The 14,469-nt window shown below is 39.7% G+C and overlaps 1 protein-coding gene across 24 annotated transcripts in view; it reads right to left on the minus strand.

The window, feature by feature from the left end:
* Nucleotides 1-1,853: 1,853 nt before the first annotated feature.
* Nucleotides 1,854-14,469, minus strand: part of IKZF1 (IKAROS family zinc finger 1) — a 69,100-nt gene continuing 56,484 nt past the window's right edge. For 18 of the 24 annotated variants that reach the window (XM_072853033.1, XM_072853030.1, XM_072853039.1 and 15 more), the window contains 4 exons: nucleotides 14,299-14,466; nucleotides 12,157-12,282; nucleotides 7,578-7,712; nucleotides 1,854-3,341 (listed from right to left, as the gene is read on the minus strand). In XM_072853033.1, the coding sequence (XP_072709134.1) occupies nucleotides 2,635-3,341; nucleotides 7,578-7,712; nucleotides 12,157-12,282; nucleotides 14,299-14,466 (1,136 nt within the window). In that variant the 3' untranslated portion in view covers nucleotides 1,854-2,634. The remainder of the gene's footprint in view (nucleotides 3,342-7,577; nucleotides 7,713-12,156; nucleotides 12,283-14,298; nucleotides 14,467-14,469) is intronic. The other 6 variants (XM_072853025.1, XM_072853046.1, XM_072853036.1 and 3 more) reach the window with 2 other exon arrangements.

Raw genomic sequence — 14,469 nt, forward strand, 5'->3', positions numbered from 1 at the left:
AATTCATTATTTCATCAGTATCTTTCCTCTAACCTCAGTATTGTTGCTCCTGACTTACACCTGCAAAAGTGAAAGCAGAAGAAGGAACTCTGCGTGCCTGTAATAGTATGTATATATAGGAAATGTGTATCAAATATAGCTACACATATCAGGCCAAGCTGGCCTAGGTATAAGCGTTCATGGTTCCATCGAATTTCTTTTCACAGAATCACAGAATCGTATAGGTTGGAAAAGACCTTTAAGATCATCAAGTCCAACCGTAGACTTAAGACTACCAAGACCACCACTACACCATGTCCCTAAGCACCTCATCCAAACGTCTTTTAAATACCTCCAGGGATGGCGACTCAACCACTTCCCTGGGCAGCCTCTTCCAATGCTTGATAACCCTTTCAGTGACATAAAATTTCCTAATATCTGGTCTAAACCTCCCCTGGCGCAACTGGAGGCCATTTCCTCTCATCCTATCACTTGTTACCTGGGAGAAGAGACCAACCCCCACCTCTCTACAGCCTCCTTTCAGGTAGTTGTAGAGAGCGATAAGGTCTCCCTTCAGCCTCCTTTTCTCCAGGCTGAACAACCCCAGTTCCCTCAGCCACTCCTCATCAGACTTGTGCTCCAGACCCTTCACCAGCTTCGTTGCCCTTCTCTGGACACGCTCCAGCATCTCAATGTCTCTCTTGTAGTGAGGGGCCCAAAACTGAACACAGTATTCGAGGTGCAGCCTCACCAGTGCTGAGTACAGGGGCACGATCACTTCCCTACTCCTGCTGGCCACACTATTCCTGATACAAGCATACATTTATAATAAATATTTATAATTTATAAGCATATTTATAATAAATTTATAAGCATATTTATAATAAATATATGTGCTTGCATGCACTTGTGAATGGAGAACGTGTAACTATATGACAAGACTGCTAGTCTTGTTGGTTATATGATTGTGGTTATTGAAGAATATCCATTTATTATGCAGAGTGGAAGTATTTATACATTAAGTTAATAATATGGGTTAGTTTTACGAATTGTGCCCAGGAAGTATTGCAGCACTGATGACAGATTATTATGCAGCTGCAAAAATTTCTTCTTTGCCCAATCCTAAAGTACGAGGGTGTTCAGGGAGAGGAATAAATTATTTGGAAGAGGAAGTTAAGTAGAAGCTTTAAAAAAAGTATTTTTTAATATCAGCTGTGTTTGGGCTTAAAATCTATTAATCATAGAAGTTTTTGTTCTAACTGAAGTTACAGTATCTGCAGCAGAACCCGCCTTGGAGAAAGCTCTTGGTGGACTTTACTGCACTCTGCAAAGTGCTGCTGTCTCTGGTCTCCATTCAGCAAAACACCATTTTTTTCACCTTAGGATTAGTTCCACTGAAGTAGAAGTAACTTAAAGCACATGTGAAATGATTTGTTGAATAGGAAGCCAGGGTTCTCAGCACCTTTGCAGGGCTTGGTCCCTCATTAAACAGCAAGTGCCAGGAAAAAAGGAGAAGGCTACAAATTTTGACTGGCTGGTTTAATTCAGCTCAGTGCTTTAAAAATAATTAAGTGCAACGCTTAAGAGTAGAGCCACAAAATCTACAAGAGGACATCTTCTGTGCGAGCAAAATGGGAAATTTTTTTTTTTTTCACATGTAAGAGAGGGACATTTGGATATTTTCCAGGCATTTTAAAAAGATGAAAAATGTGCATAAGGAGACTTTCCCCACACGTATTTCTAGCTAGTGCTTTTCTCAACTGTACATCATACTTTCCTAAATAACTAAAACTTAAAAAAGAAAGAAAGAAAAATTAAATACATTGTAACTTGTTTATGCAGAGAGAAGAGGGGTTGCTAAATGAAAAGTGAGGTTTTATTGGATGGGGAGAGAAAACATTTATTCAAAGAAGAGCCAACAATACCCTTTTTGTATACATTAAATGCAATTCATACTTCACAGAGTATATTACACGGGTGTTTCTTCTATGTTTCACATACCTGCTCGCCTGCCTAGTGACAGAAACAAGGCATGCCGTGATGTCAATACCAGCAGCACCCTTGCAGGTGGAAACATTCTACTTTTCACCGCCAAAGCAACTCATAACCCTCTGGCTGGGGGGTCCCATCCCACCCCAGCTGTCTGTGAAGTCATCTGAGATGGGCCCCTCCATCTTTAGTTGAGTTTAATCTTCCGAAAAGAGTCAAATAATACCAGGAAGTCAAAAAACATACATCTGGTGTAAGAGCCCTACGCTCAGGGTGTTAAGAGAGAAAGCTTGGCCAGTCCTGCCTGTTGCGTCCTCGTCCACATGGTGCATCCTGCGCATGGTTAACAGTTTTGGCAAGGGAGGATTGCAAGAAGCATCAGTTAAGGGAAGGACTTTCAGCTATGTGACTACAAAAGCTCCTACTTACATTACTAAAGGTTTCTGGTGATCAAACATTTTCAGTAAAAACTCTAGTACTCATTTTAGAAAACTGAGTTGCAATGCATGCTACCAAAAGGAAAAATCTTTTCTTGTGGGAGAAGATAGCTGAACTTTTGATTCTCTTGTTACTTTTACTGTCCAGCTGACTTGTGCTTTGTTGCTGTCGTGGCTTGTGCAGCTCCAGTAACGCAGCTGGTGAGGCTAGGTCTGTGCTGGAGGAGTTTTAACTCATGTGGAAACGGTGCTCCCCTCGAGTTATGTGGGAAGAGAATTCGTACCTGTCCTGGCTATGGTAGCCACACATGTTGCATTCAAAAGGATCGCGGAACCCGTGGCAGCCCATATGGATCGTATACATCACGTGATCCAAGAAAAGGACTCGACAGTGTTCGCACTTGTAAACTTTCACTTGCTCCCCATTGCTGCTGATCACTTTGAAAGCATCCTGGGAACTGTCAGTACCTGCCCTCAAGACATCATATTGCCTGTTTTCTTCTTTTATAGAGATGCCATTTCTTGCATGGGGACCTATGTGGTTTGTCAGGTAAATTAAACCACTGCGTTCCTCGTTATTGCTCTCTGTATCTGTTGAGTCTTGGCAGCTGTTGCTGGGAGAGGCATCTCGTTCAGAGGAGACAGATTTGGCTTTGGAAAGCAGCAACAAGTTTTCCACAGCGCTGTCCTGAGCTGTATGGTTGGAGCGAGCCTGATTGTCCCCGAGAGGTTTGTGGAGCTGATACATGGGGCTGATGACGGGCACCACCTCAGAACCACCTGGTGGTGTTTGGACAAGGGGACGCAAGGACTCTGCCCCCAGGTAACTGATGGCATTATTAATGGCCTGGTCTATAACGTGCGTCTGCATTATCTCATTCTCCTTCTCATAGTTGGTGGTGGCATCATATGGAAGATCGGGCAGACATTTCTCACCTGCAGTGAAAAACAGTCAGGAGTTAGAGGGTTGATTTCTACATAATTAAGGAACCGAACATCATGGATTAATAAAGCAGCAACATGGAAGAAAAGAGTTGATCAAATCCACCTCTGAAATTCACCTGAGGTATTCATAGTTCTCTAATATAGCTGGTCAGAAAAATGGTTGGTTGGTGGGTTTTTTTCAACCTGCAAAATAATTTGAGGTCTTTGGAAAAGCAAATGGATGAAAACAGATTGTGGAAATAATTATATAGGGACTCATGAAAGCTACAGATCGAGTGCTTCATCCTCTCTTTCTGCCTTCTATCTGGACTCCCTCATCTGCCTCCTACAGTGAGCTGAGGCATGCCTTTGTGGTTAGTGAAGACAGTGTACCAGCACAGTTACAGTAAGCCTGGCCCTCATGCTTCAGAGCATGAAGCACATTATCAATATTTTTCCCTAAAATATTACAATTTTAGACTGGAAATTGTATGTTTTAGTTTTAGACCTTCAGTTTCTTACACATAACCCACATTGGCAATGTGGTCACATGTAATTTCGGAGAAAAATCAACAAAAACTTTTCATATTACCCCCCACACCTTGTGTTTTAAATAAGCCATGTTAGACACATTACCAGAAGCTACTCATGTTCCTCAAAATTTTGTGTCAAAAAGTTATCAATCATCTACAGGATCAGCCAAGAACCATGCAAAAAATTTAAGTGCATTTGTAGTTGGAATATATTTTTCCTACGAGGTAAAAAGCCCTATATAGAGCAAGATTACTTGTTACTTGTTAACTTCGACTCTGATTTGGGATACCAAAAGTAAGGGGGGACTCTTAACTTTTTAAAATCAAACTGCACTAATGTATTTCTAGCTGGATATCCTATTATTGAACGCTGAGTTTCACTACAATGTCTCAAAATTCCTGGACAGATAGGACTAAGCAAAACATAGAAGGTAAAAGTTAGGAGTGGGAGAAACTATTTAAATGCACAGATGCTGATTTTATGAACCTGAACAGTCTTTTATGAACCTGAACAGTGTAACTCATCAATGTTCTTATCAGGCCCCTAATAAACTTGTGCAAATGCAAAGGGGTAAAAAATTCCCACAGGTTCCTAGGGACTACCAATAACACATTGTTTACAGTCTGGATGGATTTTCTAGCTCTGCAGATCTTGGGAAATTCATTGAAAGCCACAAACATCTCTATGAGGTGCTGTCACCATTTCCTAATCAACATGACATTTGCTGGTAGGCCTTGGAAAGTCCTAATTTGTCTAAAAGAAGTGCTAATAGGAGCATGGAAAATTTACCAGAAGATCTGCAAATTAATTTATCAATAATTTCCCACCCAGTTTCTATTCAAATTGACTATTCAAAGTCAGTGAAGAGCCCAGAAAACTTTTTAGCACGACACTATTGCAATGATGGGGCTAAAGTGTAGAAAGTCCTGCTGTCTACATTTCCCACAAGATATGGTTTCATACTGGTTTGTCCACGCTCTGCAAGCAGAGAAAGAAACACTGAGCATTGCGTAAGTTCCTATAAGGGACGTAGGGTACAGACACCTTCTAGCTGCGCTGCACAAGCTTCTACTTCCTCTTGTTTCCTTTCTCTATTATTCTGCCCATTTCAGCACTCCTCTACCGGCGTGCATTCTTTTTTCTTCCAGATTTACCCTTTCTAATGCTATAGTTTTCAGGCAGAGTTTGAGGCTTAAGATTCAAAATAGGCGTTGTGAAAGATTCTTGAATTAAATATAGAAAAACTCTCCTAATATGAATGTATACCCTTGACTCAAGGAGGAAAAAATGAGGTCAAAATCGTTTATATTCCGTGGGCACTGTATACCATGGAAAAGTGGGACTGGTCTTCATTATACACAGAATTCTGGGCATCCAGAAGGCATGATTTTAATAGCTGTTTCTTGGGTAGTACTTGCTTTATGTAGCATAACTAGTTGGTAGTTGGACTGAGAGGACCAAGTGCTCATAAGAAAAATTTGTTTCCAAGCAGAGTGTCTGAAACAGACACAAGCTTGAGGTAGACAGGTATCATTTCTATATCTGGGCAATGCAGGTAATACTTGCACTCATTAAAAATAATAGCTCATTTCTGTGGTTATTAGAGCATAAGTAAATTAAACTGCTAATGGTTTGATGCACCTCAAGCTCCGGGTTCTGCAGCAGGTACCTAAATAGTAAAAATGCACTCAGTGCATGTGGGCACTCTTTTCTTTTCTTTTTTTTTTGATTTTTTTTTGTTTTTAACCCCTCTCTTTTCTTTGCTGCCTATTGTTTTAACATGATAAACATGTGTCAACCTCGCCTGTAGTTCTCACTTTCTAGTTTGGATGGCCCAGTTCTGCTTTCGGGTCTGGGAGCTATTCCAGTTTGGAATACACAGAGAATTTTACAGATAACTGGCTTAATTTGGTGAACAATCTCACTTTTGAAAGGTAATGAATTTAGCCTTGAGAAAAACAAGTGAAGCAGCAGACAGTCTTTCCCTTATGCGAAGGATGCCATTTGCTCCTTCTCCCTGGAATTCAGCACGGGGATTGGGATGACACAGTAATCTACAGGAGCAATAAACATGTTTTATTACCCAAAAGCTCTCCTGACCAGCCAGCCCAACCTTGCATTAATCAGGAATGTACCTATTACATGAAGCAGCAGGTGAGGAATGGAAAGGACAGGATTTGGGGGCATTTTCTTGTCAGAAAAGTTCATCCTTTTGAAGGTTAGCAAATTTCCATAAATATCTGCTGTCAGTAGGTTGTCTTCCTACACCGCACCCTGAATAACTAACTGACAGGAAACTCTGCCCTCCTAAGACTTGCAGTTAAACTGGCTGTCTTTACTGTTTCTCAGGGTGAAGAGAGAAAAGGAGAACGAAAAAGCTAGTCCACACCCACGGATACATCGCATATAGGATACTTGCTAGTACCTTTTAAATTTTAACACTTCAGGTCTTCCTGGAGCTTTCATAGAATTAGTATTTTGCCTAATGCAATCAGTTACTAGAGTGTCTAAATGAATCAAGTTCGCCTCACATAGTTGACATATTTTTGGTAACTACCTCTACTACAACTTTTGTCCTTTTATAAGCATAAGCATTTCTTATCCTTCACTACCTCCTGGAATTGTTGCCTTTGGACTTGAAAACAATCTTGGACTTTCATTTCAAACCTTTTGTTGCACCTCCTGACGTAGCTGAGATTCCCCTTTCCTTGTCTCAGAAATATTAATTTTCCTTTCACCCTTCTGTCCTCATTGAAGAAGGTATATTTGGAATTTTGTCCCATAAACTGGTCTTTTTTTGCCTTGACCTCTGACTGAAGACCTTCTTAATGTGTGTTTTGTTTCAAAGACTTCAGCTTTCTCTGATTGTCTCCTACAGAATAATATTATAAATGAATGTGCAGAGAATTACAAAATAATCTAACTAGATATGAGCATATGCTGTCCTCTGATCTCCCATGTTTTTATTCATTTAAGACTAACTGTACACAGCTGACAAAATATTGTCTGTGGGTCTCACTATTACAACACTGGTATACCCACTACGTGGTACAGGCTTAGGTATAGGTGTAGCCTCCATTTTTTCATTGGTAAGACAAAAACTACTAGGTGCAAATGGGCATGAAGTTTTTGCATCATTTATAGAATGTACTGAAAGATCTTTTCATTTAGGTATTATTCTCAGACCTAGGTTTATTTATTTCCATGATAATTTTGGGCTGTAGAAGTATACAGACTTTATGAAGGGGTGAAGAATATTATCCAGCCTATGCTCAACTATCCACAAATGCTTTCACAAACACCAATATGCCCAGATCTAGATGTCATCCAAGAAGTTAATAAAATAACCCTGAAAGTGTGGTCAAATGCTTTCCCAATAGGAAACTTCTATTCCTATCTGCAGATTCTTAAGGCAACTTCAAAAGCCTGTCCAGATCTTGTAATGATCTGGTTCATAACATTAGAAAAAGACAGGAAAAAGACTCAAAATTGATCTCCAGATGTGCAACATTAAACATGCAGAAATGTATGCTGGAGAAGTTTGTTTGTTTGTTTTTTCCCCCAACACATCACTGTATCTGCTTCTGTAGAGATAGATATTGCTAATTTAGTAAAACAAGTGAAATCATAAAGCAAAAGTAAAAATCCTGTGAGATGTTTTTTGGGTTTGGTTTTGGTTTATTTTTTAGGAGACAGCAAACGTTTAACTCTTACCAACAAATTTCTGAGGCATAGAGCTCTTACGTTTGGCGACGTTACTTGCTAGTCTATCCAGCACGAGGGATCTTTCTGACCCTATCTTGCACAGGTCTTCAGCCATTTCACTCTGGTTAGTTTCCTCTTTTATGACTGAAATCAAATGACATCAGAAGGGTTAGGCACGCTTGTTCCATTTTAATGGAACTATTGTCTTCAGGTTATTGTTTCTCAGCTAACATGTTTTAGCTCCCAACCAGCTGGAAGGAGGAGCTCACCACTGCAGACACAGGACGATTCTGACTCTTGGTAACAAAGTCCCTCACGCTGATTAATCTATGCACATGATCATGTTTCCCTCGTTTAGGATACAAAAATGAGATTGCAAGTGCAAGGTGTCTGCCTATATGTAATGTAGTCACTCCACCCTTGTTCTACAGCCACTCTGCATTTCTGTGAATAAATGAGGTCCTAACGTTATACTGGACGCTAAGCAGTTCATCTTTTCACCCTCCCGCTGCCACCCCACACTGTCCCTCTGCACCTCTCCGAGTGGAACCGCCTGTATGATCATTGCTTCTTTAGCAGGAAAAATGGACAAACTTCTCAATTCCAGCAGTGGAAGATGTTCTTGCAAGCGACACCAACGCTTCTCCCCACCCCCTTTTTTTCCCTAGTAAATATTTCTGTCCTTCTTTGATGCAATTTTAGACTTTAAATGACAATTTAAGTTGCTAAAGTCACATCTATGGTGGAGCACTGATTTCCAATACTCAAACCTGTTTCACAGCCTCCTGCTGCTGTTGAGACACTGTAGAATTAGAAAGGAGCTTAGCTGTGAGGCTCTAGGAAAGGGACACTATTTCACTGTCACTACATTTTACTTCAGTACTTTCCTGCAGAAACAGAAGGGATGTATGAAAATGTACTGTCAAAACAATGACTATGAAAAATGTATGGAAAGGTATTTCTGACTTCCAACATCTAAAGGAAAGGTGATACGCAGCGAGATCACAGCACAACTGGTTTTTGTTTTTTCCTTTTTTTTTTTTTCGCAAGGGAGGTCAAAGACAGGAGAGAAAGGGGTTAATTTTACTTTTACCTGCTACTAGGATATCGATATTTTTCCTGAACTTGTGAGTTGCTATTAAAGCGAGAAGCAAAAGGTGATTTTTAGACTTCGATTCTGCAAGCTATTTCAATTAGGTGTACCACTCTGCTACATTTTGCCTTCTGTGCCTGCTGAGAATTTGTTTTATCACTAGATTTACTGGTTCACGGAACCCATTACTCTGGTACCTGGGTGTTTCTCAATAGTTGAGAACACGCCGTTCCCATGCAATGTTATTTTGGCAATATACCACCGCCATAAAAGGATGATTGTGAAAGTTTCATTGTTCCTGAAAGATGTGAAATCAGGGTCTGATGGATAACTGGAAGGATCAGGTGAAGTGTCCTAGACAACAACATCCACAATACCAAACTGAAGAGTACACAACTGATTCTTGAGTCCCTGCTGCAGTGGTACATACTGCAGTGAGAGTGACGGTGACAGTGACAGTGACCAGGAGTCTCGTGGAATTATGCCCCAGCCCCCTAAGATGCTAAACATTGTGACCAATGCAAGATATGAGCAGAATTTAGTCATGAAGATGCAGAAGAGTAAAGGGCATTGATGCTACCTAGTCATCAATGAACAAGCACACGCCAGCATCTTGCGCTGTCCGAGGCTTCCAGATACCACTTCAGGAAGAGACTTACAGAGAATGTTTTAAAGCAGCCCATTCAAGAGGGAAACAAGATGGGATTTTTAGTTAAAAGTTGAAATGATCAAGCTATAATAACATTCCATTTCTAATCAATTAAAAAGAAGGTAAGTTATGTATTCAACTTTTAAACTTTCAAACATTTAAAACTGCTATTAAAAAAAAAAAGGGCAAACTGAATTATGTACTAATTTCCAGGCTTTGCAACTGAAACCCTCTGAAATTTGCTACCAACCTGATAACTATTTTTCTGTAATTTGGTGTCTGTGAACTGAAAAAAAAAATCATTGCATCTTTCCAAATGAAAATCCACAAGGGACTGAAGAATTGTAATTGACCCTTTTTAAACTTCATAAACTATTTCTTCTGTTATTTTATATAGGCCTTGTAAGACTTCAGCACACTTCCACTCAACTCAAATGCAAAACTCCAAATAATATGTCTAAGAGAAGAACTTCCCATAGACAGTGAGATTCTAGTTCTCTAAAATAACAATTTTGCCATTAAATTAAGCAGGCTCCTAATTTCATGCTGAATCTCCTTCTCTTAAAGAAAGCAAACAAAAGTTAAAATATATATACAATCTCTTGTTCCCCTCCTTACTCCTCTTTGCTGGATCTTTCCCTTATTTAAGTACTTTCTCAATTATATTTGTTAGATTTACAAGCTGATGGAAAGCTTTTACCAGTTTACGTCCTTTCAACTGACATTTTTTCTACATATACTGCACAAAGTATTTTAAAAATGCTGTAAAAAGCAATTGTGCTGTAGCAGAATGTCAGATCCGATGCCCTAGCAGATTTTTGTACAAACTTTGAGTGTAGGGAAAAAAAAAAGAGGAGGGCCTGAATTTTCACTCTAATAGCTCCATATTACACCCTGAAATATTGTAAGAACAGTGGTAGTATGGCTACTTGCTTTTCTAGATATAATGTAGAATGCACTAAAAATCCCAGAAGGACACCCACTCATTCTCAACTGTTTCACTGTGCATTTTCATCTTTGAGTTTATAAGGGAAATAATGTAAACATGGCAAAATGGTATTTTTGCAGTGAAATATAATAGATTAGAATTCAAAATACTAGGAAAAATGCAGGAAAGTTTCATTTTTTAGAAATGTAAATAATTGATTTATTAACTGAGTACTAAATTTTTTTAAGAGTGAAGTCTTTGGCTGGATACAAGGTCTAAACCCCAAAGTTAATCCTCTATTTTTTTTTTCTAATTTGCAAAAGCACTCCTATTATATCAAATATGGATTTGTATGATACTTTCAGTATATGCAAGGAAGAAGTAATTCTTCCAAAGCATTCATGAATTCCCCAAGTTTTCATCCCACTGAGATATTAGATATTCAGTCCTAAGCTAGTGTAAACTCTCCTGTCATGATCTGCTATAAACAAAGGTCCATCTCTAAAATTGCATTATTTCTTATTAAAGTTTATGATTCCTGACACCAGTTTCATCTGGACATTTTTGCTTACTAAGACTTTAGTAGTAGTTCAGCTACTCATTCATGCAGATTTTCATGTTCTGCGTGCAGGCATTCAAATCCATGTGCCAGAAACTGAAAATTCAAATCCCAAGACAGAATATTTGCTTCTAAATCCTATCACCTCTTTGAGGAATAAGTATTGCTGCCGACTGTATATTACATTGAGCTTTTCTATTTATACATTCTCCAGCCCCCCAATAAAATTAGAAGAGGCGCTGCTCTAACATGCTTGCTGTCTGCCAGAAGCATCTCAGCTGTATTCACTGCTATCATTATGTGCATATACTTTACATTATTTGATACCATGTAAAAACATATTCAGGTTCTGTCCAGATATAAAATATTAAATGAGGCGTCACTGCAAATAGGTCAGAGAGAACCTTCCATTTTTGTCATTTGACAAACCAAGTAACATATACTGACAGGATCAAAAAGGTATGCAAGAAATGTAACTTACTGGATGGGCTTAAATTCTACCACAGAAGCTGGATCTTATATTCTCTATGTAAAACTGCACATGCAACGGGATTTTGTATGGTTATTTACTGCGATCAATCCCACATGGATCTGTAGGATCTTTGTTAAAAAAAAATCCAAACCCCAATATCTACTTGCTCTATTTCTGGGCATAGTTTTAGATGTTTTATTCTCCAAGAAATGGACTTTACCTTCATCATAAGACCGGTTTCTCAGAGAAGCACAACAGCTCCTCGCCTGCCCCCAGTTTTCTTTTAAAGGGGAGGTTGGGAAGAAGGCTGTCAACAAATTATTAGCTTTTCTGGACTGTCTCAGTTGAACTGGCTGAATTAAATCCCTCTGGTTTCATGTCCTCTTCTTTGGAAGAGTGAGATCAAAGACAGATGGCTCATCCTTGTTAGATGTGTTGGTCCCACCCCCTTAAGCTGTGCCTGGGAAGGGCAGGAGATGTGCAATGCAGAAGATTCTGCAGCCCTACCTGGAACGCTGATACTAAGTCCTTATTAAGAATACATTCACAAGAGCACTGTGATATAGGACTCCAAGCAAAAGAGAAAGGTGGTGAGATGATGTAGTCAATACTGTCTTGAGATGGTGAACTGAAATTTTCCAGGTCTTGCAAGTGTTTTGCTACGTGCCTGAGTTTTACTTTGGCTTTTTGTCTGAGCTAAGCAAAACGAGACAACAGACGAATATTTATCAGATATAGAATAAATCCAGATGCGATATCATACATATGGGGTGTGTGTGCCTCCTCAATGCAAAAGATGCCACAAATGGTACTACTGTTCCTTTTGCACTCCTTTTTCTGCGTATGTGACAGGACAGTGTTAATCCCCAAACGGACACGTTTATTACCTGAATAAAGGCTGCTTGAGATATTCATGGTTTGCAGGTAGTTATGACAGCGTTCTTTATGTTCTTCCAAAGAGCTGCGCTGCTTATAGCTGCGACCACAGTATCCACACTTATGGGGTTTGCCAACTGGAGAAAACATAATTAATTGAGAGATTCAGATGAGGTATTCAACAGCATATTAATAATGGTAAGAGCAACAGGAAAAAGCCCACCCCAAAAATAAACCCATGCTGTGGTGAACTGAAGAAAGATTTTTGTCAATTAAAAAAGAAAAAAAACACTAATGGAAAACTAGTTGTATATCTTTACATCAACAGGCCAATTCTGTGGGTGCTGCAAGCTGATTTCAGATGATTCACATCAGATAAGGACTGCAACATTAAATCTTCAAAAACGGCATCTACACAAATTAGAAACTGAGACACCTTCAAAGGTCTGAGCATGGTTGCTTTAGTGCCTAATAGTGCCATAGTTGGCAGTGCCTCCCACAGAGACTGCCAACAGGGGAACTGATGGTGTAGGTAGAGACACCTGCCCACGGCTGGATGTCAGTTCTGATGTAACCAGAACCAGTTCAACCCTTTTAGGACAATGTTAGATTTCACATGTTTTCTTGCCCTCTGCTTCTGGAAATTCAAGAGAAATGGCATGACAAATTTTTTTCTGTATTACACCAATCCAGATGTAGGCAGTTCCAGGCATTTCGCAGTAACAATACGGTTTCATGGACTTCTGGACCTGAATTTTCTGTCCTAGCATGACAAGACTGTCACCTTATATGTCATTTTACAATTTGAGATGGTTACACAGCTTAACTTTTGAATTTTATTTACAAATTCTCAGCTGAAAATCAGACTTAGACATCCAACTTGTTTTGTAATGTATTGATGTCAATTTGCCAATTGCAGGAACTAATCAAAATCTATAGTTTATGCATTGTCTCTTTAGCTATGGAATCCTCAGTTTGCCAAAAGTGTCTAGGTGTAATTTCATGTGTATATGAAAAATTATGTTTAAAATTGTGCAGCCATGAAAATCAGTAACAGTAAGGGAGAGGGAAGCAAAATAATATTTTAAAGATGTACTTTCCTGAATCGGGCCAGGACCGAACAGGAGAACTGGAAATTATTTTGGACATCTGGGACCAACACTAGGGATCTTATTATTTAATGTGTGTGCTAGAGAAGAATTTCCTTAGTTTTGTGCCACACAAAAATGTCACTTTGAGAGCTCCCCTTCTGCTACCCAGAACTTGGTCCCAAAGCCAACTTTCAAGTAAAGTTACCAGTGTCAGTTCCAGCGATGTGTTTTGGAGGTCTCCTATCCAAATAACAATTTGCATTTCCAGCTTAGCTTGGGAAACTAGATGAGACAACACTCTACTTTTAAAGGCACTTCACGGTGCTAAATTGGTTTTGCTCCACAGAAGGTATGTGACTATGGCTTCTGTCAAACTGTGAGAGGTTCATGGTAATGGAAAAGCACAGATATTCAAAAATACTTATTCAGATCTCCATATTACTGTTGAGGCAAAACACTGAAAAATTCTAGCAGGGTCCTCTTTTTTGGAAGATTATTATCTTTCTCTCTCCCACCCTCTCCCTCCTCCCCACCCTTTCTCTTTCAAAGTACTTGTAATAACAAGGTGCAACAAATAACTGCTGCTAAATGCTGTAGGTGGTACTCACTCCTTAGGTTGAGAATGGCTACCAGACTGGAGGTTTTTGAGACTTTGTGACTTAAAACCTACTGTGTTTACACCTTATATTATCTCTATATGTGGATAAATGCCATCCAAACTCTAAAACATTCATCAGCTTGAACTCATGTTCATAGTTCCATGAAATGGATTACTCACATGAGGCTTGTAATATGAAACCCTAATACAGAAACTTTTAATCAGCCAAGAAATATGGGGAAAAAAACAGTTCTTCTGGTGAAGGATCATGAGCATGAGATGAGTTTAGTCATTTCTTTGCTGCTAAAACACTGCAGCCAGCTCACTGCTTGGTTAACCCCAACACGGGGCTACTCGCCTCCCCAGGGTGAGAAGACCTCTCAGGCTTGGTGGCCACGAACGCTCCCGTCTCCTCAATGGGTGCGGGGACGAGTGCCCCTGGACGGTCCCACACCTTCACTTACCCGAGTGAGTCCTCAGGTGTCCCGTGAGGGCATCCCTGCGACGGCAGGCATAGTTACACAGGTGACACTTGAAGGGCTTTTCACCCGAGTGCAACTTTATGTGGCGCAGAAGGTTGCCCTTCTGTGTGAAGGAGGCTCCGCACTGATTGCACTGGAAAGGGCGTTCTCCTA

Source organism: Ciconia boyciana, chromosome 2 (assembly GCF_034638445.1).
Source record: "Ciconia boyciana chromosome 2, ASM3463844v1, whole genome shotgun sequence".
In the NCBI taxonomy this organism is placed as follows: domain Eukaryota; kingdom Metazoa; phylum Chordata; class Aves; order Ciconiiformes; family Ciconiidae; genus Ciconia; species Ciconia boyciana.